Source organism: Xenopus laevis, chromosome 1S (genome assembly GCF_017654675.1).
Source record: "Xenopus laevis strain J_2021 chromosome 1S, Xenopus_laevis_v10.1, whole genome shotgun sequence".
Taxonomy (NCBI): domain Eukaryota; kingdom Metazoa; phylum Chordata; class Amphibia; order Anura; family Pipidae; genus Xenopus; species Xenopus laevis.
Window position 1 is genome coordinate 116,420,934 of NC_054372.1, and position 26,325 is coordinate 116,447,258.

Sequence of the window (26,325 nt, forward strand, 5' to 3'; positions counted from 1 at the left end):
GTCATGAAATGCTGAATAATAAAGTACTTCTTGCTGCCCCCCAAATGGGGTCCTGAACTGGTGCCTCAACACAACATTTTCATTAAATTCTGGTGGTTCCTGTAGGTGTGTGTGTATGTGTGGTATGAACTTCAACATTTCGGCTCCATTACTCGGGAAGGTGAAAACTACACAACAGTGCAGTTTGTGAGATTTATATACATTTGAATTTTGACCTGCACACACCTATATCTGTGTTGTAAAAGTTGTAACTAGAAATCAGTCACTATGTGCACCTGTGAGAAAATCTTACCCTGGTGGTCTAGTGGGGTGACGGCAGGGACGCCTGTCGCCCCCTCGGCGGGGACGCCCGCCGCGCCGATCTGTCTCACTGCAGGCGCCGGTCAGTTAGGGCGCGCGCGCTCGCCTCTCCCTGGGTTTTATGCGCATGCGCGCTGACGTCATCACGTCAGCGCGCAGTGGCGCGAAATTCAAATGATATTTAAAGGGATCTCTAGTTTTATTCAGTGCCCGTGATAGGATTGTATTCCTGGTGCTTCTGAGCCTTGTGCTATCCTGTTTGCTTCATTCTGAACCTGTTTGATTCCTGTTTTGACCCTTGCCTGGCTATTTGACTATTCTGGCTTCTGGATCCTGACCTTGCCTGCTTACGACTACTCTTCTGTTTAACCCATTGTTTGATCACCCGGTTTTGACCCTTTGCCTGTTTAACGATCCTTGCTATCCGCCTGCCTCGACCCAGCCTGCCTGACTACGATTCTGCCTAATCCTTTGTACCGTGACCTTCGACCCAAAAAGACTCTGCTAACAGCCATGCCCCTTTGCCTGCCAGAACATCTCGCCTTGTACCCCTCGTTAAGTCCAGGTGGCACCCAAGTAAGCTGAGGGCTCCTCCCGAAGCCCAACGGTGGTCACACAACTGGTGAAGCCGAGCCAAAACCAGGGTACTTGGCACTTGTTCTGGTATTGGGTGCCGGCCGTGACAGCACCCAAAGTCAGTATCTGATCATTTCAAATTGCCAATGCCCCTTCAACAGCACTGGAGAAAGGACGGATGCCATCAATCCACTACTCTATAGAACTGGGGGGTCATGCGATTTGTGAAGACAAAGGCCTTTGCAGGGACCTTAAAATGGGTTTGCTCTCATTTAAGCAAACAGTGACAAAAAAAATCCTAATATTAGGCCCTCACTGGATAACATTGGTCCCCAAAAACAAGGCTGGATTGAAAGATTGTGCCCCACCACCCCCAGGCCGAAGCCCCGCCGCTAAACCCCCTCTTCTCCACCATCTAGTACATTACATGTAAAAACTCACCCGTATGGGCCAGTTACTCTGCAAATAGGTACTCTGTATCTGAAAAAATGAGAGAACAGTGTCAATATGAACTTTTTCATTGCTAAAATGACATGAATATACATATCTTGTCAAGATATGATACACTTTTTTTATGCATATTTGTATTTCAAGACCTATAAAGTACAAATATGGTTAAATTACACATTATGAATAGTGCTGGCAGAGAGAAAAATTCTTTAAAAATTTAAATACAGTTTAAAACTATGTAATTGTCATTAAAGAAATATGGTTTTCCAGCATTTGTACTGTTTACCTATGATGTTTAAGTGTCAGAATGTATTATAATTATTCTAAACTTCTCTTCTTCCAAACTATAAACCACCCCTCTAATAAGGCTACTGTAAGTCTCTGCATAATAAGTTATGCAGCACGAGTTCCCATGTATAGCCTATGTGCTATCATTTATTTACAATGGTAATGGTTCAGACTAGCAACCAGAGAAGCACAGTTCCATGTATAATTTATGCATGTCACTGCAACCTAATGTCTGTGGAAATGCAATAAGTTTGCTAACCAAAACAGAATTTAGTCACAGAGATATCCTATTAAAGAGTAGATATTTGCAAATTTGCAATGTATTATTTCTGCCTTAAAACATATCTGGTTAGCTATTATTTTTGGAAAGAAAACGATTATCCATAACAAGGAGCTTCATCAAGCATTCTTACTTGGTATTTTCTCAGTGTATGTATTTATATACTGCAAACATAATTATCCCCACATTATATGTGCGTGTCCTCTTGTGCCAACATATAAAATGTTAAATATACATTAAGAAATTAGAATAATGTGTATAACTAGGACGTAGTAGTTTTAGCCATTGCAGTGTATCCAAGTGGAAATCAGCATAAAAGCTATAGAGACAAAAATGTTACTAGCATGTAATAAAACTAGGCAAGAGAGTCTTGCACCATGATGCAACTATTTTTAATCTACCTGTACTACATGCCAGTGTCTGTGTCCCAGTAAAGTGCTTAATCCTTGAGAATCCCCACTGCCCCCGGGAAAAGGACTCCTGTCTCTCAGAGCCTTGTGCTCAGGCTGAGATGAAGGGCTCCTTGCATTCTGTGTCTGAGTAGCATCCCCACAGTTCAAGTACAAACGGTCCTCCCCTTGTAAGAGAACCTGCTCCTGGTTACTCTGCAAAGAGAAAAACAATTTCTCAGCTAAAATCACCAAAAGGCATTAAATGTTGTCACAGATACCATAAGATTATATGTGAGCAAATAATCATTGGGGTGGCATGCTTATATTTTTGCCTCAAAACAACTTTAAAGTAATTATCAAGGTTTATCCCATATTTGATTTCTTACAAAAATTATTTATGAAATTGTAAAAGATTTTGACTACATAGCATACTTTTATGTCATATTTACAGTAAAAGAGCCACAATAGATTTAAGGAATCTCTGGAGAGGCTATACATTTTAATTATGCTAAATCTTTGCCTTAATGGAACAGTGACCCCAAAAAATTAAAGTGTTTTAATGTAATGACAATATAAATTAATGTTTCCTTGCACTCAACTATAATTTATATAAACAAACTGCTGTGTAGTCACTGGGGCATCAAATAAAGATCGACCCTCGCACACCCTTAGTAAAGTAGACAAATTGGCTCGGTGCTCGATGAATGGAGGGCACGGTAACCTTCCGGTAACTAGGACAAAAAGAACAACACCGGCACACGAGGCTTGTATCTGCAGGGCAAGCCCTTGCAAAAGATTTTTACTGCGGTGGTGCAACGTTTCGGGGCTCCGCCCCTTTGTCAAGCATGCTACATACAGGTGCAATTAGGCATTTTAAAGACAAACCAATTAGTGCTTCATTATGCAAACAATGTGAAAGTTCAAAATTCAAATAAGGAAATTTTCATATATAGGTACTAATTATCAAAGATACATAAAATACATCGGAAAAAAGATTATTGTAAAAATTCTTTGGTTCTTTTCACAGTTATTATATTTAAATATCATTATAAATAGTGTCATTTTAAATAGTGTAAAAAACGCAATACTTTTAAGTCCATATATCTGACAAACAGCAGCAGAAACAAAGTCCCAGTGTTGAACAACTTAATTGAAACAGTTGTTACAATTGACCTAAGAGGAAGATAAAAGTTACAAAAAATCTATACAAAAGATAAAAAGTTAAAAACATAATCTTACCCTACATCTCAAGGAGGGAAAAAGTTACAGATACCTGTCCCTGTAGTTTAGGCAAAGAAATTTTCTCATCTGTAAGGGAAGTAGGAAGGCTTATTAGACAGATTTTATAAAAAGCAGGACAAATTAAATTCTTCATTCAATCCCCTCGGATATCTTGTTTGCAATAACCACATCCAGTAACATTCTCTCTGAGAGAGTAGACGTTTTTTATCCTGTCCCTGTTTAGTTGTGATTTTTTCCAAGATTTGCCACCGGATTTGTGCCACCCGGTGCCCATGTTCAAAAAAATGTTTGGCTAACATGGTCTCTTTTTTTAAATTTTGTAACCTCAGTTTTAATCTTTGTCTCTTCCCCTGTAATTGTGGGTGGATGGTAATTACGTATGACAGATTTGTGTTCGTTTAGGCGGACTTTTATAGGACGTGATGTCTGTCCCACATAGGCAAGTCCGCATGGGCATTTGATGCAATAAATAACCTCATAGCTGTCGCATGTAAAAAATCCCTTTATTTTATGTTTTGTTCCTTGGTGGGGGTGAGTGACTGCATTACCTGGAATTATTCCATTGCAGTGGCCGCAATTTCTGCAGGGGAAGGTTCCTATAGAGTGTTCAGTTAGGCGACTTGTATCGAATTGCTGGCCTCTAGGTTTAATTAATTGGCCTACATTTTTCCCTCTCCTGTATGTAGGCCAATTAATTAAACCTAGAGGCCAGCAATTCGATACAAGTCGCCTAACTGAACACTCTATAGGAACCTTCCCCTGCAGAAATTGCGGCCACTGCAATGGAATAATTCCAGGTAATGCAGTCACTCACCCCCACCAAGGAACAAAACATAAAATAAAGGGATTTTTTACATGCGACAGCTATGAGGTTATTTATTGCATCAAATGCCCATGCGGACTTGCCTATGTGGGACAGACATCACGTCCTATAAAAGTCCGCCTAAACGAACACAAATCTGTCATACGTAATTACCATCCACCCACAATTACAGGGGAAGAGACAAAGATTAAAACTGAGGTTACAAAATTTAAAAAAAGAGACCATGTTAGCCAAACATTTTTTTGAACATGGGCACCGGGTGGCACAAATCCGGTGGCAAATCTTGGAAAAAATCACAACTAAACAGGGACAGGATAAAAAACGTCTACTCTCTCAGAGAGAATGTTACTGGATGTGGTTATTGCAAACAAGATATCCGAGGGGATTGAATGAAGAATTTAATTTGTCCTGCTTTTTATAAAATCTGTCTAATAAGCCTTCCTACTTCCCTTACAGATGAGAAAATTTCTTTGCCTAAACTACAGGGACAGGTATCTGTAACTTTTTCCCTCCTTGAGATGTAGGGTAAGATTATGTTTTTAACTTTTTATCTTTTGTATAGATTTTTTGTAACTTTTATCTTCCTCTTAGGTCAATTGTAACAACTGTTTCAATTAAGTTGTTCAACACTGGGACTTTGTTTCTGCTGCTGTTTGTCAGATATATGGACTTAAAAGTATTGCGTTTTTTACACTATTTAAAATGACACTATTTATAATGATATTTAAATATAATAACTGTGAAAAGAACCAAAGAATTTTTACAATAATCTTTTTTCCGATGTATTTTATGTATCTTTGATAATTAGTACCTATATATGAAAATTTCCTTATTTGAATTTTGAACTTTCACATTGTTTGCATAATGAAGCACTAATTGGTTTGTCTTTAAAATGCCTAATTGCACCTGTATGTAGCATGCTTGACAAAGGGGCGGAGCCCCGAAACGTTGCACCACCGCAGTAAAAATCTTTTGCAAGGGCTTGCCCTGCAGATACAAGCCTCGTGTGCCGGTGTTGTTCTTTTTGTCCTAGTCACTGGGGCAGCCATTCAAGCACAGGATACATAGAAGATAACATAAGTTCTAAAGAATCCCATAGTATGAAACAGAGCTTATCGATTATCTGCTGTGTATCCTGTGCATTTTCTCCTTTTTCCAGCTTGGCTACAAAGGAGCTTGTTTATATAACATTTTTGTGTTTCTGACGAAAACACACCCGTTTTACCAGTGCAGCACAACAGTATATTATATACTTCTTTACATTTTCATTTTTTGGTGTTACTGTTCCTTTAAGTATTCTATTACTGGCCTATTAGATATGACACATCAAGAAAGTCATAACATGCGTTCTGATGTAGTAGGCCACAACCCTGCTAGCTTCATGTAAGAGAAACAATAGCTTTACAGAAGAGCAAACACAACAGGAGAGTAATTATACACCCCCCTCTAAATATTTAACAAATATTAAGTAAAATAAAAAATAAAGCTAGAGATCCAGTAGAAAATGCGAGCAAACTTGTCACAGCTTGGCTAAATTATTGAAAACCAATAGGCTAAATTTTCTAAAAAAATACTGCTCTATTGGTCAAATGATAAAAATTAAAAGCAGTGTCTAAAATGTCTAAAGTGACTAAAATACTATAGTCACCAAGATAAACTTTTTGACCATGAGCCAGACATTTACAATGCACCAGACAGCAGATATATTTTGTACACTTGGTGTATAGTCAGGCTAAACACCATAACAAGGTTCTGGGGTGGCACATTTGCAAAACTTACCATGCATGGATTCACAGTAAGAGCACTTTTGATGAACTGAAACTGCAGGATTCCAGATTGCTGAGGAACAGTCTTGTCACTCATCCCATAGTCAGTGTTTTGAGAAGAGTCAGCAGCGATTGCCCACAAATGATATCCCTCTGTACCCCAGCTCTGTATGGGCCACAACAAATTAAAGAAACTGCACATTAGTATATTAAATCTAATATCTGTTTTTGGCCTAAAAATAGATCTGCATAACAAACTAGTGATTGGACAGCCATCCTGTGCACCCATTCTCTGAGATAAATATCAAACATCTCCAGAAGTGAAAAGAAATTGTTCCCCAAAGAAAACAATGTGGGACCAACAAGCTGTGATGTTACGCCGTTCCCTTGCTATTAGATCTATAGATATAGATATATATATTTATGCACTCAGTATATCTGTGATTACAAAATTCAAACCATGGGTGGATTTTAATGAAGGCTTGGGGAGGCTAAGCCTCCCCAAACCAGCACCCAGCACAGTAAATATCATTAAAACTGGGGGATTTGAAAGACTGATTCTAGCAATATCTTGCAATAGAAATCAGTGACTTTGTTTCACTTGCAGCTCCCGTAGTCTCACACAGGCTGAGAGATCAGGGAGGGAGGAACGGGAGGGGAGGGGGCGGGACCTGCACAGCTCAGAGCTGATCTCCCTGGAAGAAACGATGTATGCCAAATGGAAGCTCAGGTTTAGCCATGTGCAGCATCTCCAGGACTACAGTGAGTTAAAAAGATGCCAAGTAGTTATAGATTTTTATTTATTCCACAAACCAGGTTGCCAGTTGCTCATATATATTTATATTTATTTATTATATCAGTGAAAGATTTCATATACATTAAGAGACTTAGGCAATGAGAAGGGAACAATTATTTGTGTATTGTGTATAACTATTTGTAGCTCCCTTTATCCCATGGTTAGAAATATGTATTTAATCTGAGTCAACTTGCTGCAGTTTTACCCCTTCCTGACCTGACTGACATGCCAAGATGTGCTTCTCACATGGAATTCTGCTGGCAAAACTAAAGTACAGGGAGGAGGACAGTGGGTGAAATTGAGCAGGGAAACACTGGTGTGTGTGTGTTTTTATTTAGAGAGACTAGTCTCTGTATCTGTCTGTCTGTATCTGTTCCATTTAATCACATGACCTTACATTTTGGGGAAATATATTTTCTGAGGTGAAGAATTCCACTAGGTTCACAAAATGTATTTCTGACATACTATGTTATTATACTTGATGTTTACTCTGCATTTGATTTGCTGTGTTTGTCAGGGATGTTATACACGACACTGTTTTATCTCTGCTCTTACTAGATTATATAATGTATAAAAGTTGGTATACAAAACACACACATATATATATATGTTCAAGAGTGTATTCAAGAATATTTATTGCAGCATCACCGTGCTTTTGTGGAAGCACAGTGATGTTGCAATAAATATTTGGTGAATTTAAAAAAATTGGTGTGCTGGTCCCTCTTCTCTTCAACAATTATATACATTTACTTGGCCAAGCACCCGCAAAGTGGGGGGGGGGGGGGGGAGAGAGAGAGAGAGAGAGAGAGAGAGAGAGAGAGAGAGAGAGAGAGAGAGAGAGAGAGAGAGAGAGAGAGAGAGAGAGAGAGAGAGAGAGAGAGAGAGAGAGAGAGAGAGAGAGAGAGAGAGAGAGAGAGAGAGAGAGAGAGAGAGAGAGAGAGAGAGAGAGAGAGAGAATTCATACAGGGATACTATTGACCATAGCTTTGGTTTAAATGATGCCTATAATCTAAAAAGTGTTTCACCAACTATAGATACATTCCAGATGGGGCACACAATAATATTTGTTTTAAAGGAGAACTAATGCTAAACTAAAGAAGTTGGGCAGAAATGTTGTACATTATGTTTTGGGCTTGTGTACCAGCCGAAGGCAACCACAGCCCTTTAGTGCGGAAGATCTGTGTCTTCAAAGATGCTCCAGTTCCCTGTCATCTTTGTTTATTGACTGCACATGCTTTAGACTTAGGCAAAGACACACAATATACTATAAATATATATATTACAATATAAGGCTGATTAGTACGTAATTCAGATTATTGGTACATAGCAGCACAGAAACCAGCACAATTAGCATCATAATTTATTCATCAGCTTCGTAATAAAACAGGCTTACCTATTTTCTGATTTGTGAAAACTCCTAAGCTTAGCTAAACAGCTGCTCAAAGCTCACTGAGCATGTGCGTGTAAAAGACTCTCTTAACAAAATCCAAGATAGGAAGTTCCTGTGACAAGTTTGAAGTCCTGGATTATTACTGTTATAGAGATGCTGAACCTTTAGGCTGGTTCAATAAGTTCAGCATATAAAATATGGCATTTTTAGCCATATTAAGTGTTAGGGTTCAGTTCTCTTTTAAGAAAATACCCCTATCAAGCACTGTGGCTTGTTCACTGGGAGGAACCTCCTGGTATGGAAGGCCTCATTGGGGCACACACATTTTCTTACTCAGTGAGTTAACTATATTACTCTATAGGGGACCTTTTTTAAAAAAATGACATTGTTTCCCCCATCTGCACTGAAGGCACGGTTAGTCTGCACCTCCGGTAGGTGAAAATTTTTTGGTGATCTTTGATTAGCCTTCCCAAACTCAAAAGTCACCCTCCGCCCATGATTCAAACATTTTGTGGCAGGTCCACCAAGTTATTAAAGGAGAGCTTAATTGAATAGGGCTAAAAACGCCATGTTTTATATACTGAACTTATTGCACCAGCCTAAAGTTTCAGCTTGTCAATAGCAGCAATGATCCAGGATTTCAAACTTGTCACAGGGGGTCACCATCTTGGAAAGTGTCTGTGACACTCACATGCTCAGTGGGCTCTGAGCAGCTGTTGAGAAGCTAAGCTTAGGGGTCGTCACAAATTACTCATCAGAAAATGAGGTTGGCCTGTAATATAAGCTGATGCTAAAGGGCTGATTATTAAATTCTGATGCTAATTGCAGTGATTTCTGTGCTGCCATGTAGTAATTATCTATATTAATTACCAATCAGCCTTATAATGCAACATTTATATTCTCTGCGTTCTGTATATTTTGAGTAGGTCCCTAAGCTCAGTAAGTGACAGCAGCACAGAGCATGTGCAGTGAATCAGCAGAAAAGAAGATGGGGAGCTACTGGGGCATATTTGGAGACACAGATCTTTACTACTAAAGGGTTGTGGTTGCCTCGGGCTGCTATAGAAGCTCAAACCATCATGTACCGGTACAACATTTCTAGCTACTTCTTTAGTTTAACTTTCCTTGTTCATGAACAGCTTTATCAGCAGCTTAATTGAAATGCTGTCTCAAAATATTATTATTATTGTACACAAAACCTGACAGATCTCTCAATGATCTTACCATAGAGCAAATTCTCAAAGCCTCTTTCTTAGTGCCATCAGCTCGGTAACTATAGAGACAAATAAACAACTGCATATGTAACAAGTTCCAAACTTCTAACAAATCTATATTTTAAGTGGGTTGCAAGCAAAATCACAATCAACCTTCAGCTTCAAAAAAAATATATAGCTTGGTCAGCAGACCCCTGATTCAACAACTATATAAAGATTCTCCCACCTTTTTGTTCTTGTCGGATATGTTATATAATTCTCTGATGTGATTATTTTATGTATGTATACCTGTATCTGGTAAAATGCAAAAAAAAAAAGAAAATCCAAAAAAACTAAAGGAAAAGATAATTTTCTTTACTTACTCAAAATCCCCTCCCAGGGTACAAATAAGATGTGCACCAAATACACTCCATAATGACAGACCTCCACACTCCCACGTCACCATAACAACACTACAATCAGGAGACCACCTTATCAGCTTCACAGCACCAGTCTTATTCCACATATCTAGTTAAAAAAAAAAAAAAAAAGTTAAAACCACTGCATTCTGGTTATTGAACTTAAATCAGCAAGTCCTTTATATCCACTGCCTCTCATAAATTTACCATTTGCACACCACAAAATCCTAGCAGCTCAGCAGTTAAGTAGTAAGCATTGCTAAGGCCTGGTTTCTGTATAAGCTGTGATATTATGCGCTTAACTCACACTTTGTGCACTTAACATTTGGCTACACCCAGAAAACATTAGATTAAAGAGGGCTCTGACTTTAGGGAAAATACATAAACCTTCTCTTACCTGGATACTGTTTTGGTGTAAGCTCCAATTTATGAGACAGCTGCAAGGCTCCTGTGGTGTTATCTATAGTGTAAACTACAACAGATCCACTGAGGGAAGACAACAGTATATGTCGTTATGTAAAGGAATTTTCTTTGCAAAATTAAGGAAACATCTTATATTCAGCTAAATATACATTATTGTATGAAACAGCCACATGAGATTAATACTTACCTTATGCAACCAAAAGCCATCAGCCTATATTTGTTGTTCACTGCCACGCAGGATCCATCAACAACATCCTGTGCCCAAACACCATGGATTTGCTAAGGGTGAAAAAAAATCATCATCTGTAAAGGCTATGTGCGCAAATTAAACATAAAAATATGGGATCTGTTATCCAAAAATGCATTAGCCAGAAAGCTCAGAATTACAAGAAGGCCATCTACATTTTAAACAATTCACTTTTTTTAAAAATGATTTCCTTTTTCCCTGTAAGAGGAGGACAGCACCTTGTCATTGATCGCAACCAAGATATAATTCTTATTGGAGGCAAAACAATTCTATTTGTTTTAGTTAATGTTTAAATTATATTTTAGACATAAGATATAGATCCAAATTATGGAAAAACCCCAGGTCCAGAGCATTTTGGATAACAGGTTCAAATTGATTTTGTATCTCCATGTTACCGGTAATGTTTTTTCCTGACTGTAGACAGTCAAAATGACCAGCAGGTGGCACTGCTGCTACAAAATTGTACTGGATTTTAAAATGTCTAAAACGTCCAATAACTTGGTAACGAAAAATAAAAAATAACTGGAAAAGTGCTTAGTACATCAATTAAACATTTCGTTTAACGATTAACATACTTTATCATACTGCTTTTTCAATGAAAAAGGGTGAAAGAAAAAAACATAATTTACAATATACTACAGATATGCTTAGCGGCACAGTGCTCTGGCAGGTGTAAACTTTAGCAAAAAGCAAAACTTTTCAAACCAGCTTTATCGTGAATGTTTGCACAGTCTAAATTTCCACCACTATATTTGCTAACAGGGACTATCTATATTATGTGAAGGTAAGAGATGTGCAGAATTCAGTGACGTGGCACAGACAAATACAACTCAATATACAGCAGAATAGTGAGTTTACAAGTAGAGGTGTATTTATTTATTTAATATTTTTGTCATTCCATTTAACTTTTTCATTAAAATGTTTGTGAAACTATTATGTATGTCTGACATCAGATCTCAAATGAATAAACAAAATTTGTTTTAAAGGGTTAGTTCACCTTAAATTAAAAACTCACAGCATATTTATTTCTTAAAAAAGGCCAGCACATTAGCAGTCTCCAGGCATTATTTTTACCATCCAAAAAGCCCCATTAGCCAGCTCCTATACTCAGCATGCAGAGTAAAGCTGGCTATAGACGCAAAGATAGAGTTACATGAATAAAAGTTTTGTACGATTTTCAGACTGTGTGTGGATCATCCTGACATGTTTCGTACCATGGCAATCAGTCGTTTAGTCGATCAGACAGGTTAAAAGATTTCTGTCAGCGAACAACAACTGAATTTCTATCTGACGATATCTATGGGTGACTGTCACTAGAAATTGTCAGACATAACTTTCGTATGATTGCTGTGACAGGTAGAACTTCATCTGATTTCTTTTACTAGTTTATTTAATCGGAATGTTTAGTGGCAGGTCGGAATTTTGCATGTTTGATTGTTCGTCGGATTCAAAAGTCAAATTTGCACATCTGTGGCCAGCTTAATTCTCTATTCAGCATGTCATCCAATCCTATTAGAAAAGACCAATAGCTTCTGTCCTTAAAATGGGCATACTAGGAACGCTCAACATCCGTCACTCATATACAAACTGTTCATAGCCAGCGTTCCAGTTAATTCACAGAAATAAATAGTATACAGAGCTGTAGGAGCAGCATAAGCCATTCTTACTAAGATGGTGGCTGGCTAGGATTTAAAGCAAGAGGGCATTTCGAGGTGCAAAAATACAGGTAGCCTAAACAATTTGGATATTTAAACACAGCCACTGAAGCTGTGTGGAGAGGAACTACCAAGTGGGGTGATTACTAAAGAATGTCAAAATTTTAATTTTCTTTTAAAATAAGAATTTTGAATTACTCTTAATTTTTTGTACACTGGTTGCTTCAGTTCTGTAATTTTGACTGCTCTCCACCTACTAAGGCTTATCTACCCTGAGTGGAAGTCAGACCAAAAGATAAATAAAAGGGTGTGATTGGAAAGACAAGCATGAAAAATAAAGAAATCTTATTTAAACTGAAGTCTCACAGTCATTCTGTTTTTGATTAATGAGATCAGGGGACCCAGCAACCTGATTTTACTTTGCAGGCTGGAAGGAAGAAATCTTTCTTTAATCACATATATCTGACCACCATGCTTTAAGCCTACCAAAATTACTTAAATAAACCCAATAGGATTATTTTACCAATATGGATGCGAACAGTCGGGTTTTATTGTTATGGCGAAAAAGGAAATCATTTTAAAATTATTTGCTTAAAATGGAGTCTATGGGAGACGGGATTCACATAATCTGGCATTTTCAGGATAATGGGTTTTCAGTTAAAGGATCCGATGCCTGTATATGCATATATTAATATACTTCTTTTTTTTCTTTTTTAGAATTGTTTTTATTGCTTTTCTTGCTATTTCAAACAATAGCAATAACATAAAAGAAAAAAGAAGCTTGAACTTCAGGTGACATTTTAGGTTTCTGTTGGTTTAAGGCAGGACAGTTTAGTTATATTTAATGTCAGTAGAAGTAGAGGCATGTATACATTGTCTAATTTCGTGTCAGCTGAAATATATAACAAAATAATAAACTGTTTTCCCAATAAATCATGCATGCTGTCGTTTCCTGGGGATGGGGGGCGGAAATAAGCAAAAGGGGTTGTTAAAGGTCCTGTTCGCTTTGAGGCAACAGAGAAGGGAGGTTTTCAGTTAGCCATGGGGTCCATACATTTCCGAACTTTTGAGGGCAACCTCTCCTCATGTATGTCAGTTGGTATAAAGTAATGTTTTATATCTACCGCTCAACTGCCACTTCACTTTCCTGCAATGGTGGTGCTGGTTCTCCGTCGGCCCCGGCAAGGCCCCTCAACAGTAGCAGCAAAATCACGGGTCCGCACACACTCTATGTATCTGCAGTCGGGGACATGGCCCCTCTTTTTATTAATGTATCACTACAAGGATCAATGTTTCGGGGGGTTCAACTCCTGATGAAGGGAGGTTGAACCCCCCAAAACGTTGATCCTTAGTTAGTTACATAGTTACATAGGGTTGAAAAAAGACAAAGTCCATCAAGTTCAACCCCTCCAAATGAAAACCCAGCATCCATACACACACCCCTCCCTACTTTTAATTAAATTCTATATACCCATACCTATACTAACTATAGAGCTTAGTATCACAATAGCCTTTGATATTATGTCTGTCCAAAAAATCATCCAAGCCATTCTTAAAGGCATTAACTGAATCAACCATCACAACATCACCCGGCAGTGCATTCCACAACCTCACTGTCCTGACTGTGAAGAACCCTCTACGTTGCTTCAAATGAAAGTTCTTTTCTTCTAGTCTAAAGGGGTGGCCTCTGGTACGGTGAGCCTCTTTATGGGTAAAAAGGTCCCCTGCTATTTGTCTATTATGTCCTCTAATGTACTTGTAAAGTGTAATCATGTCCCCTCGCAAGCGCCTTTTTTCCAGAGAAAACAACCCCAACCTTGACAGTCTACCCTCATAATTTAAGTTTTCCGTCCCTCTAACCAATTTAGTTGCACGTCTCTGCACTCTCTCCAGCTCATTTATATCCCTCTTAAGGACTGGAGTCCAAAACTGAACTGCATACTCCAGATGAGGCCTTACCAGGGACCTATAAAGAGGCATAATTATGTTTTCATCCCTTGAGTTAATGCCCTTTTTTATGCAAGACAGAACTTTATTTGCTTTAGTAGCCACAGAATGAAACTGCCCAGAATTAGACAACGTATTATCTACAAAGACCCCTAGATCCTTCTCATTTAAGGAAACTCCCAACACATTGCCATTTAGTGTATAACTTGCATTTATATTATTTTTGCCAAAGTGCATAACCTTGCATTTATCAACATTGAACCGCATTTTCCAGTTTGCTGCCCAGTTTTCCAGTTTTCCAGTTTAGACAAATCACTTTGCAAAGTGGCAGCATCCTGCATGGAACCTATAGTTCTGCACAATTTAGTATCATCTGCAAAAATAGAAACAGTACTTTCAATGCCCACCTCCAGGTCATTAATAAACAAGTTGAAAAGCAAGGGACCTAGTATAGAGCCCTGCGGTACTCCACTAACAACACTGGTCCAATTAGAAAATGTTCCATTTACCACCACTCTTTGTAGTCTATCTTTTAGCCAGTTCTCTATCCAGGTACAAATACTATGTAGCAAAGTCTAAGTAAATCACATCCACTGCCATCCCAGAATCGAGGTCTCTACTTACATTCTCATAAAAAGAAATTAAGTTAGTCTGGCAAGATCTACTACGCATAAAACCATGCTGGCACAAACTCATAGTATTATGATTTGCTATGAAGTCCAGTATCTTATCCTTTATTAACCCTTCGAAAAGCTTTCCTACCACTGACGTCAGACTAACTGGCCTATAGTTTTGAGGCTGAGAACGGGATCCTTTTTTGAATAGAGGCACCACATTAGCAATTCGCCAGTCTCTCGGCACTATGCCAGATCTCAATGAATCCTGAAAAATTAAGTAAAGAGGTTTGGCAATCACAGAGCTAAACTCGCTAATTACCCTGGGATGAATACCATCTGGCCCTGGACCTTTGTTAATCTTAACATGTTCTAGTCTCTTTTGAATTTCTTCATGTGTGAACCATGCATCATTAGTTGTATTACTAGAATTGGGACTGTTAAGAAGGAAACCTTCACTTACTGGTTCCTCATTTGTATAGACAGATGAAAAATATGAGTTCAGAATCTGCGCTTTTATTTTGTTTTCATCAACCAGCTGACCCCCCTCTGATAGTAAGGGTCCCACCCCTTCCTGCTTCATTTTTTTACTATTAACATATTTAAAAAATAATTTTGGGTTTTTTTTACTGCTTGCTGCAATATCCTTTTCTATATTAATTTTAGCTTGCCTTATAGCTTCTTTGCATGATTTATTGGCCTCCTTGTACCTTATAAATGTTTTGGCTGTACCAGCTAACTTGAAAGCCTTAAAAGCACGTCTTTTCTTACCCACCTCAACACCAACGCTTCTATTGAACCAAAAAGGTTTTGCTTTGCAACGACGTTCCTTGCTTACAAGTGGAATATACTGACAAGTATATTTATTAAGGAGCATTTTAAAGACTTCCCATTTTTGTTCTGTGTTTAACCCTGTGAAAAGCATTTCCCACTTAATATGTTGCAGAGATGCCCTTATACTGTCAAAGTTTGCACGTCTGAAATTTAGTGTTTTAGTTACTCCCTTATAGAATTGCTTCTGCAACAGAACCTCAAAGGAGACCATGTTATGATCACTATTCCCTAAATGCTCACCCACACAAATGTTAGAGATGAGTTCAGTCTTATTAGTTATTACAAGGTCCAAAAGAGAGTTATTCATAGTAGGTTCTTGAACGAGCTGGAATAAAAAGTTGTCATTCAGCATATTTACAAACCTACTAGCTTTTTCTGTCTTAGCAACCCCATTACCCCAGTCAATGTCTGGATAATTGAAGTCACCCATAGCAACAACTTGACCCAGCTGTGAAGCCGCTTGTATCTGCAAGAGTAGCTGGGCTTCATACTCGACACTTATACGAGGTGGTTTATAGCATACACCAATGATAATTCTTTTTGTTACCTTTTGCCAAGTCAAAATCTCTACCCAGAGTGATTCTACACCCTCACCAGTGCCAGCTATTTCTTTAGCGCATGGCTTTAATTCAGGCTTTACATACAAACACACTTCCTCCACCCTTTTTAATCCCTCTGTCCCTCCTAAAAAGGGTGTAACCATTTAAATTCACAATCCAGTCACATGTTTCATCCCACCAGGTCTCAGTGATACCAATTATATCTTAATTTTTAGAGCATGCAATTAATTCTAGGTCTACCATTTGACCTGACAAACTCCGTGCATTTGCCAGCATACAGCGGAGGTTACTACTTTTACTTTTGAAATTTGCATTACTTAGTGAAGAACTATACGTTAAGTTAGTATTATTCTGTTTTCCTTGTAACAGAGGGACCTCCTTAGCTGGTAAACTGTATGCCCCCCTCACTCCTCACTCCTCCCCCATGACCCCTTACTAACCCCACTGCCCCGTCTACACTAGCTTCCCCATAATCCTTTATCTCACCCACCCCCCCCTTGCCTAGTTTAAACACTCCTCCAACCTCTTAGCCATTCTTTCCCCTAGCACCGCGGACCCCCTTCCATTGAGGTGCAAACCGTCACAGCTATATAGGTTGTACCCCAACGAAAAATCAGCCCAGTGCTCTAGGAACCCAAACCCTTCCTTCCTGCACCAAGACTTGAGCCACGCATTTAGCTCCCTAAACTCCCGCTTGTAGTGATACATTAATAAAAAGAGGGGCCACATCCCCGACTGCAGATACATAGAGTGTGTGAGGACCCGTGATTTTGCTGCTATAGTTGGTATAAAGGGACTGAGTTGTTAACTAGTTCAATCCACTGAGGATGTTCCGGTTTCCATTTATAAATCTCTTAGCTTGGATAATTAATATACTTTTAATTACAATTCTTACATCAGCATTGAGACGACTTGATCCTGGTGTAATGAAGCCAACACGACCATCATTAAAAACAACAGCAAACCCATCAAGTGTAGCACAGTACTCCATGTCTTGAATGTGCACATCTCCAAAGTCCAAGAACGAACCGGCTGGTAAATGATAAACCACAGAACCATCATTTTTCATTTCATTGTAAAATTAGGGAAATTGTTAAAGCAACTTAAGTTTCAAGTACTATAAGCATGCAACTAGTCTTTTTTTAAATACACTTTCTGTATTTATTTCAAGATTGGAGCAGTAAAGTATTAATGTTACTGCAATATTTGCAAGACTACCCAATGTCAGATGCATAGTCTAAGCTTAACAAAAAACTGCAAATTAACTGTAATTCATTATTTACAAAAGCCCCAGGGCAACATTTGCTTGGTTAATATGTTAAACCAAATGTTCATTTAAAAAAAAAAACAAAAAAAAACAAGGAAAACATTTTGGTGTAAAAACAGGAAATGTAGTGTGAAACTAATGAAAGGCTCTTAGTGTGATGGATTAAAATGGATTGGATTGTGAGAATGTAAATGCGAGGTTTCAATATATAGATAAGAATTGTACTCGGTTAGCCAGTTACAGGCTGATTTTGCTAGTCCACTTAAAAGGAACTGCAACCGCAGAACCTTTTATGCCCATTTATAATGGTCATTTATGTATGCAAAAAATTTATATCAAAAAGATATATGTCCCAAGGCTTCTTTAAAGGTAAAAACAAGTCATTTATTGGTAATCACAATAAAAAGTTTTCGGTACATACTAACCCCACATGGCCCACCTTAAGCATTTCGTACCCTCCGGCACTTAGTCATAGGTGTGTCTGTCAGTGAAAAATCGAGTACAAAATTTAAATTTAGGTGGTCCCACCCCTTTATCCTTTAAAACCAATCGAAAGTCACAGGCAATTAGCCTTGCTTCCTTTGTATTTTTTAATCCATAGTGCCTATGCAGGGTATTTGTACCATTTCCCTTAAATCATACATAATAGTCTTAAATTGTACATTATATTCAAATTGTCAGTTAACATCACAATCGCTAAAATTGATTATTGCACAACATCATACATTATTAGTATATATATATCCAACTCTTAAAAAATCATCTCACATCAAACTCATGATTAAGCCCTAATGGCAAACGCGTTCTCAGGTTCTACATTCAAGGGATAGAGAGGGTGAGATTAGGAGTGAGAGGAGGGGACCACCAGGAACTCTTAGAAAGGAGAGAAGTATACTGGATTTTTCACCTGTGAACGCGTTTGCCATTAGGGCTTAATCATGAGTTTGATGTGACACGTTACACCTAAATGTATAGAAACATTAAAGAAATATACTTACCCTATAGCACTATAAACAGAATGTAACAATGATGGCTTATGTAATTTAGAACAGTTTGATGATAATAAAGCATGTGCAAAGTTATAGATTAACTGGATTTTTTAAGAGTTGGATATATATATATATATATATATACTACTAATATATGATGTTGTGCAATAATCAGTTTTAGCGATTGCGATGTTAACGGACAATTTGAATATAATGTACAATTTAAGACTATTATGTATAACTCAAGGGAAATGGTACAAATACCCTGCATAGGCACTATGGGTTAAAAAATACAAAGGAAGCAAGGCTAATTGCCTGTGACTTTCGATTGGTTTTAAAGAAAAAAGGGGTGCGACCTCCTAGATTTAAATTCTGTACTCGATTTCTCACTGACAGACACACCTATGACGAAGTGCCGGAGGGTACGAAACACGTAAGGTGGGCCATGTGGGGTCAGTATGTACCGAAAACTTTTTAATGTGATTACCAATAAATGACTTGTTTTTACCTTTAAGAAGCCTTGGGACATATATCTTTTTGATATAAATATTTTGCATTTTGATTGCCTTTGGGGCGGGTCCCTCTGGCTCAGTCAGGGATTTACAGAAATCAGCCATATGGACTTCCGACCTACAAATAACATTAATGTATGCATGCATGGTCAACTGTATGTTGTCAACTGTAAACACTTTATGCAGTATAATATTGGGTTGTGTTAAGATGTGATATACAGGTTTAATTTTTTCCAACCAAATATCTATTTAAATATCAGAGTAACGTTAAAATTGAAAATTTCACATTACCCCTCGAAGGCTGAAAGTCGATAGAGAATGGTATTGTTGTAAGGTTAATAGCTTTCCTGCCATTTGTCATGCCATCCCAGTGAATAATATGAAGCAAGCCATCCTCCGTAGCCACCAGGAGATCCTCCATCATGGACTGGATACTACAAAAAAAGTTAGTTTCAATATTTTGGTGCGTGAAGCTTATTTCGACTTGTGCATGCATGGTACCTACTAGAAAAGTAAATATCCAAAATGCTTTAAAACTAGGGGAGCATCAACTAGTTATGGATCTAAAAGAGGGTTTGTAAGTCCAAAATGTCCAATAAAATTAGAAGAATACAAGGAGTTTGAAATAAATTAATACACAAACATTAGCTCAAACACTGTATTCTAGTTGGATAGAAAACTATATATAGAACATGAACTCAAGAGATGACTACTTTTCTTATAAAGAAAAACTAAACTTGGTGGAAGGTTTATTTCTCCTTTAAGGGTACAATTATATAAGTAAAAGAGACTCTGAGGCATATCAGTGAAGTTTGCTGCTGGAACAAACAAGCTGTGATAGAATCTGTAGTGAAGTGACAGCTTTTTATAAAACATTTGCAAGATCCGAACTACAGAATTGTGCAGAAACTTCACTAAATAGCAGGTGTATGGCCCACAGGCACATATTTATGTAAGTCCAAATAAGCTTTTAGCATGAATGCTCCTGCTCAGCAATCAGTGCCAGGGAGTCAGGAACCAGAAAAGGAGAAAAATGTTAATGAGACTGAATAGGTAAAAGAACAAAAAATGTCTTTAAAAAGAAAAATGAAATCTGGGATAAGCAGAACTAATCAAATAACAAAGGAAAAAAGCAAAATAATTAGTAAAATATAATGGACATAGTTGGAAAGGAGGCAATAAACAAGAAAATAAAAGGGGAAGAAGAGAAAAGCAAAAGGATAGTGGCAGGGGTGTCCACATTTTTTGCAAAGAGGGCCAGATTTGGGGAGGTGAAAATGTGTGGGGGCCAACCATTCAGCGTGACATTCTTTGAATCATTAGAGCGAGGAGCAAAGGTTGAAGCCAGATACTAATACCAAGCAATCTGTTATAAGGGGCTTCATGAAATCCTTTTGTAGATGTCACTGCATGTATCTTCCTGTCATTCCCTAACCCACTGTATGTATAACAGAGAGACAACCAAACAGGGTCATGGAGAACTATTTCACTGCCTTTAAAGCTGGGAAAGTGTAGGAACTGTGGTCTTCAACAAGACTGAGCACACTATTTACTATTTACTATTGATGCTGTGAGGTTGTTGGATGGCAGGGAGCCGTAGCAACACTCCCCTCTATCTTAATGCAGCAGACACAGGGCTGTGAAGCACAGGCAGCACTGCATTCAGAGCTTGGTACAACCCATTGTGCTCCATTCTAGGATGCAAACTATGGGGCAAGGTATAATACATATTGTACTATATGTAACTGTTGAAGACTCAAAAAAAGCTTCTACTAAAAAAAACAAAAGTGCTTATTTCCACTTCTCCTTTCAGCAGTAGCTTCCCATTGCGACTACCAAACAACATCATATACCTGCAGGTCAATAAGCCAGGCGTGGAACTAGTATAGTCAAACTGAGGATGTCCCAGAGACACAGCACTTAGGAGCCCAATAGTAAACAGACAGAGTCAAGTATCTCCTGCAGGACCCCAGTAGCAAACAGAAAACAACCAGAATGTACTGTCACACCGGACCCTGCTGAAAAGCCCATGCACCATAAAGCAACATGCGTGTACTGATACACCCCTGAGTGCTGGAGTCCACGGGTGTAATTAACGACTGCATGGGCTGCATGGTATGGTAGGAAATGGTCAGCCATGTCGTTATGTGGCAGCCTCTGGTGAGAACTAGCTCCTAATTCAGTGATGGCATGACGTCACGTGCACACGGTAACGTGTGAATACGTCACTGCGCGTAGCAGGCGCGACAAGAAGATAGACGACTCTGCTCATCTCTGCTTAGGCTGGCCAGTTGGGTGCCAATTTTTATCCGGGCCTGCCCTTGAATGGGGGAATCCTTGTTTAAGGCTGCAGGCCACCTGGAATTGAAAACGGGCCGCAATTGGCCCGCGGGCCGGAGTATGGACATACTGATGTGTAGGTACAACGCAGCAAAGCAAAATTACATTTTCATTTACTTATTAACAATGTCATTACATTAATACAGACAGATAACAGGGAACTGTAAGGCAGTAAATATCTGTGATGTACCTTTTTGATACATTAAAAGGTACCAGTCATCAACAGGTACATAGACATGGTTTATATTTATCTATATTCAGCAATGTTCAGCAGTGTCATATATAGGTCACCCGGCCTCCCTAAATCCTGCACATATCACTTGTAAATTTCAGCTATACAAAGGAGAAACATAGCCTATGTGTTTCTATTGTGGTGATCAAAACCAACCACTATGGTCACTTACCACTACATCAACAAGCAGCCCTGCAACATGCACTGTCCAAACAGTAACCACCCACAAAAAAGTTACCGGTGCTTTCCAGACAATGAGTGAACGTTTCTGACAACATGCAGCCCTATTCATTCAATTTTTTCCAGCTATCTGAAATATTTATATACAGATAATGTATTTAGCTAATCATTGGTCAGCCAAATTCTAGTAAATGTAAAATTATGACTAATAAAACAGATTCCACTAACAAATTTACAAACAGAGGCTGTACAAGCATCAGCATTTATTTGAATTTTTCCAAGGAAATGTATCTTACCTTGTGATGGAAGCTTGCAAATCCATTACTTTTTTGGTTTCCAAATTCAACGCTGGAGCACATTGTTCTTCCTTGTAATGGGGGATAAACTTTACATGAGGACTGCCTCTACAAAACAAAAATATTTCACAGTTTTCACACAAAGATCTACCAGTGAGCTTCAGAATTAAATTGGTGGTTCTTTTCAATAGAACAGGGTATACTGCAATTTACACTACACAAATGAGGAACCAACTAATGAAGATTTCCTACCAAATTCTAGTAATACAAAAAGAGGAAATTCAAAAGAAACTAGAATGGAATATAATGTAATGATAAACAAAGAACCAGTACCGGATTATATTTATCCCAGGGTACTAAATGAGTTAAGGTCTGATAGCCAATCATCTACTTAATTTTTAAGGATTCGTTGAGGTCTGGCATGGTGCAGAGAAACTGGTGAATTGCTAATGTGGTGCTGCTTTTCAAGAAGGGACAATGTTCTCAGCCTCAAATTTATAGGCTGGTTAGCATGACGTCAGTAGTAGAAAAGCTTTTTAAAGGTGTAATAAGAGATAAGATACTTGACTTCACTGCAGATCATAATACTATGAGTTTGTGCCTGCATGGTTTTATGTGCAACAAATCTTGACAGACTAATTCAATTGCCTGGGACCATAGATGCCAAAAACGTATCCCTATGCCACTTACTGCAAATGAACGTTTAAGGCCAAAAGTATAACATCGCCCTCCGGACATTTTGCGCAACTTTGCCAGGCGCAAACTCACTACCACTACACAAATTAACTAAAATGCTAAATTGCATCTGGGCAGCCGAACGCTGGCATAGTTTCGCTAGCGTGAAATCGTCAGCGCAACCATTACATAGCGATCATTCACTAGTTTTCAATTCGTTAGTACTCTTAAAGGAGAAACAAACCTTTAATAAAATAAAACCCTACCCCCCTACCCTACACAGACCCTCCTACCTCCCAGCATAGCTGCCCCTGCTGGAAAATGCCCCTAACTTTACTTAACCCTTCCGTGCAGATTCTGTCCAGAGTAGGGGATTTTTTTTATCAAGGGTTTGCTTCTGCTTTAAGTCAGTTTGAATAGGGCGGGTACACATATTACCCCCCCCCCCCCCCCGGTTGCACGGTTAAACATTAGTATACATCCATGAAAAAGAACCAGCAACTACAGGGTATTATTGAAAAATCAAAAAAAAAGTGTATTAAAGAAGAGCCTTTATTAGACTTTATTAGAGATGTTGGTGCAAATGCTTGAAGTGGCCACTTATTATATTTATTGCAAATGTCCAAGGAAGCAAAATAAAGACTAAAGAGATCCTCTAATGTCCTAGACAGGAGCCCACCCTAAAACAAATGCGGTATGGCCCTCAAATGGTTGGAAAAAATGTTAGAATCGTGGAAAGAGAGCCGCACATACACCATATTGTTTTGCAGGCGGGGAATTTGCCCCTTTTATTTTAACCACCCGTGCATCAATGTTTTCGCTCCCTTCATTAGGTTTCTCAACCTTGACATGAATTGCCTCTTTCACGCCTCATTCAAGGTGGAGAAACCATCCCTAAACAGAGGTGGGGCCTTCAACACCACCTGTCTGCTTCATACAATGCTGTTATAACATCTGTACCCCGGCGGTTTCAGAACACTTCCCACATCCATTCATGCAACTCTCACAAGTAACACCTGTTTTTAGGAGTTGCATGACACATTGGATAATCCTAGAAAATAAGAAGGACAACTCTTAACTCCCTAAATAAACAAGATCTCAATTGTTCCACACGAGGACTGACAACTGTCAGAAAATCAAATGTACTCAAAAATATAAAGAAAAAAGAATACCCCGTGGGTAACAACCTAATCAATAACCAGCATACGATAAACTCTTAGGATTAAATGAGTTAATTCAATAAATAGATTAAAGTGCAGTAAATGCCTCCAAATAAATTAATCAATTATACAACTACACAATTTTTGGTTAATTAATAAAAATTCTATAAAGTGCCAATTAGTGAATGATATCCAGGGGTAGTTTAGTCAATTATCAATCCCAATAAAAATTCATGGTTAGACTGAACCAACAAGGATAAGATAAAAGGTTCCTATAGGGGTGCAATTAATTGTGTAAAAAATCAATTAGGTGAGAATTATTAGAACCAAAGAAATTATATTGAATTAATCACTAATATGTATATAATAACTGCTGGAGATTAAATTAATTAAAAGATCTCGTTAAATTTAAAAAATGACCAAATTAGGATTAAAAACTAAAACCGAATACTGCGGTCAATAGAATAGAGAGAAGATATAATGAAACATAAGAGGGTGGAGCTGTCCCAAAACTAACTGCCTGTTGTTTTCTAAGACTGGGACACCACAAAGAGGAAGCCAGGACAGGGTAACCGAGACTGTGGCCTTGGTATGTTAACTTGCCCTGATTTTATGGAGACTAGGTTAACCCTAATAAGCCACAAATCACCTTTTTTCTTTATATTTTTAAGTACATTGGATAATCCTATCACAGTAACTACACAGAATCAACAAGTCTGTGAATTTCTTCAGATGTCACCTCTTTGAAGAGTTACAATGTGCCATTGTGATTGGATTAGTGGAAGAGTTTATATGCCGAGAACTTCCCACACCAGTCAGTTGAACTGTAGAAGCTGCAACGATGAGTAGTGAAACGTATTCATTGATTACTCAGCAAGTCCAGTTGTTTTTAGATTGACCTATACTAGATATACCATGACCTGGATGAATGAAAATCTTCATAGTCATATATTTGACACAATTTTTTTTACAATCATTCCAATATGTAAGCAATGATAACCACTGATAAGATTGTTTTGTTCTAAAAGCAATATATCTGCTTTCAATTTGTATTATTTTCTCTATAGATGACACCCTCATTGAAGCGCCCCTTTAACAGATCTGAAGTGGAATGTTGAATAACTGCTTTGAATAACACAACTATTAACTCACAAACTTTAGAAAGACTACATGAAATATGCAATACCTCTTACTTGATTAAATAAACCATGGAAGCTTTTTAGAAGATCAGATTGCATGCTTTTGCTTTCTAAGCTGACATGTTTCCCATGAGCTTTTTTTCCCCAAGTTTGAATTGCTCTGACCTTTTAACAACAAATAGCTCTTGGCAATAGATACATCGAGGAATGCTTGCCCGACGCTGCCACATCAGCAGCAGCTGTGCTACATCTTTACAACACAGATTTATCCTGTGAGAACCAGCCATCCATTTCTAGTTTTCCAGCAAACTGTTGAATATTTAAATGCAAAGTTATGGGTAGACAAAATGTTTGTAGTTTTAGTGCAGTTTGAAGCACTTGCGTTATTCCTATTGATTAGATTTCTACCCCCTTCTTCTGCTCCCATCAAGGTGGCATGTTGCTATGTTTTACTACACACACAGTATCTTCCAACCATGATGTGATTCATAGATTTTCCATTTAAACTATTTCATACAGCAAGGAATACTGAAGCAAAGCTATTTCTACCTTGTTTGCTTGCTCAGTAAATATTATCACAGAATTGTCATGCTATAGGTTACTGCACTTGAGTAATGACTGTGCCTTTTATTACACATGGGGGAGAGAGCATAAAAGTAGTACTGGGAAGTAGAAGGCACCTGCATTTGACCCAACATAAATTACACTACTTCTGATAACTATGACACACAAATAAGCTAAATCCATACACAGACACATTGCTATGAACACATCAAATGTAAAACATCTTTTATATGTAATTTCATTAACACATTTATATTGTTAATATACCACACTGTAAATTGCCCCATCAGCCATAGGGGCAAATTCACTAACCTCTGAAAATTCGCCAGCGACGGCTTCGCAACACTTCACCAGGCGTAGATTCGATAGGACAAGGCCAATTCACTAAAATCCGAATTTGCATTAAGGGCGCCGAGCGCTGGCGAAGTTGCGCTATTGTTACTGCGGCAAGCGAAGCAAAGTAGCGATGGTGTTGGCAAATTTGCATACAGCGGGACAAATGGACATTTATGTAACAAAACCGGGAAACCTTAATAAAATAAAATAGAGTTGTTATATTGCCCTACACATGATCCCAGTGTATAGTTTATGTGCCATATATGAGGAAATGTAGGGAGGGGAAGCCCCTACATTAGGAAATGTTCTGGGTACACCAGAAAAAATCTTTTGCAGCCTATCACCCTCAAATATGAAAAGTCGCCAGCATTTTCTGGGACTTAGAAAAAAATTTTCAGCTATTTTTTGAGGAACTCCTATCTACTCTATTGCACTTCGCC

General features: G+C 38.2%; 1 protein-coding gene across 3 annotated transcripts in view; it reads right to left on the reverse strand.

Annotated features, from left to right (window-relative positions):
- ric1.S (RIC1 homolog, RAB6A GEF complex partner 1 S homeolog) overlaps positions 1 to 26,325 on the reverse strand; it is a 70,119-nt gene that overhangs the window by 17,095 nt on the left and 26,699 nt on the right. For all 3 annotated transcript variants that reach the window (XM_041580123.1, XM_018243821.2, XM_018243822.2), the window contains exons 4-13: positions 22,012 to 22,119; positions 19,255 to 19,397; positions 17,091 to 17,227; positions 10,526 to 10,617; positions 10,313 to 10,401; positions 9,880 to 10,024; positions 9,528 to 9,576; positions 6,131 to 6,283; positions 2,296 to 2,499; positions 1,318 to 1,356 (exon numbers count right to left, since the gene is read on the reverse strand). In XM_041580123.1, the coding sequence (XP_041436057.1) occupies positions 1,318 to 1,356; positions 2,296 to 2,499; positions 6,131 to 6,283; positions 9,528 to 9,576; positions 9,880 to 10,024; positions 10,313 to 10,401; positions 10,526 to 10,617; positions 17,091 to 17,227; positions 19,255 to 19,397; positions 22,012 to 22,119 (1,159 nt within the window). The remainder of the gene's footprint in view (positions 1 to 1,317; positions 1,357 to 2,295; positions 2,500 to 6,130; positions 6,284 to 9,527; positions 9,577 to 9,879; positions 10,025 to 10,312; positions 10,402 to 10,525; positions 10,618 to 17,090; positions 17,228 to 19,254; positions 19,398 to 22,011; positions 22,120 to 26,325) is intronic.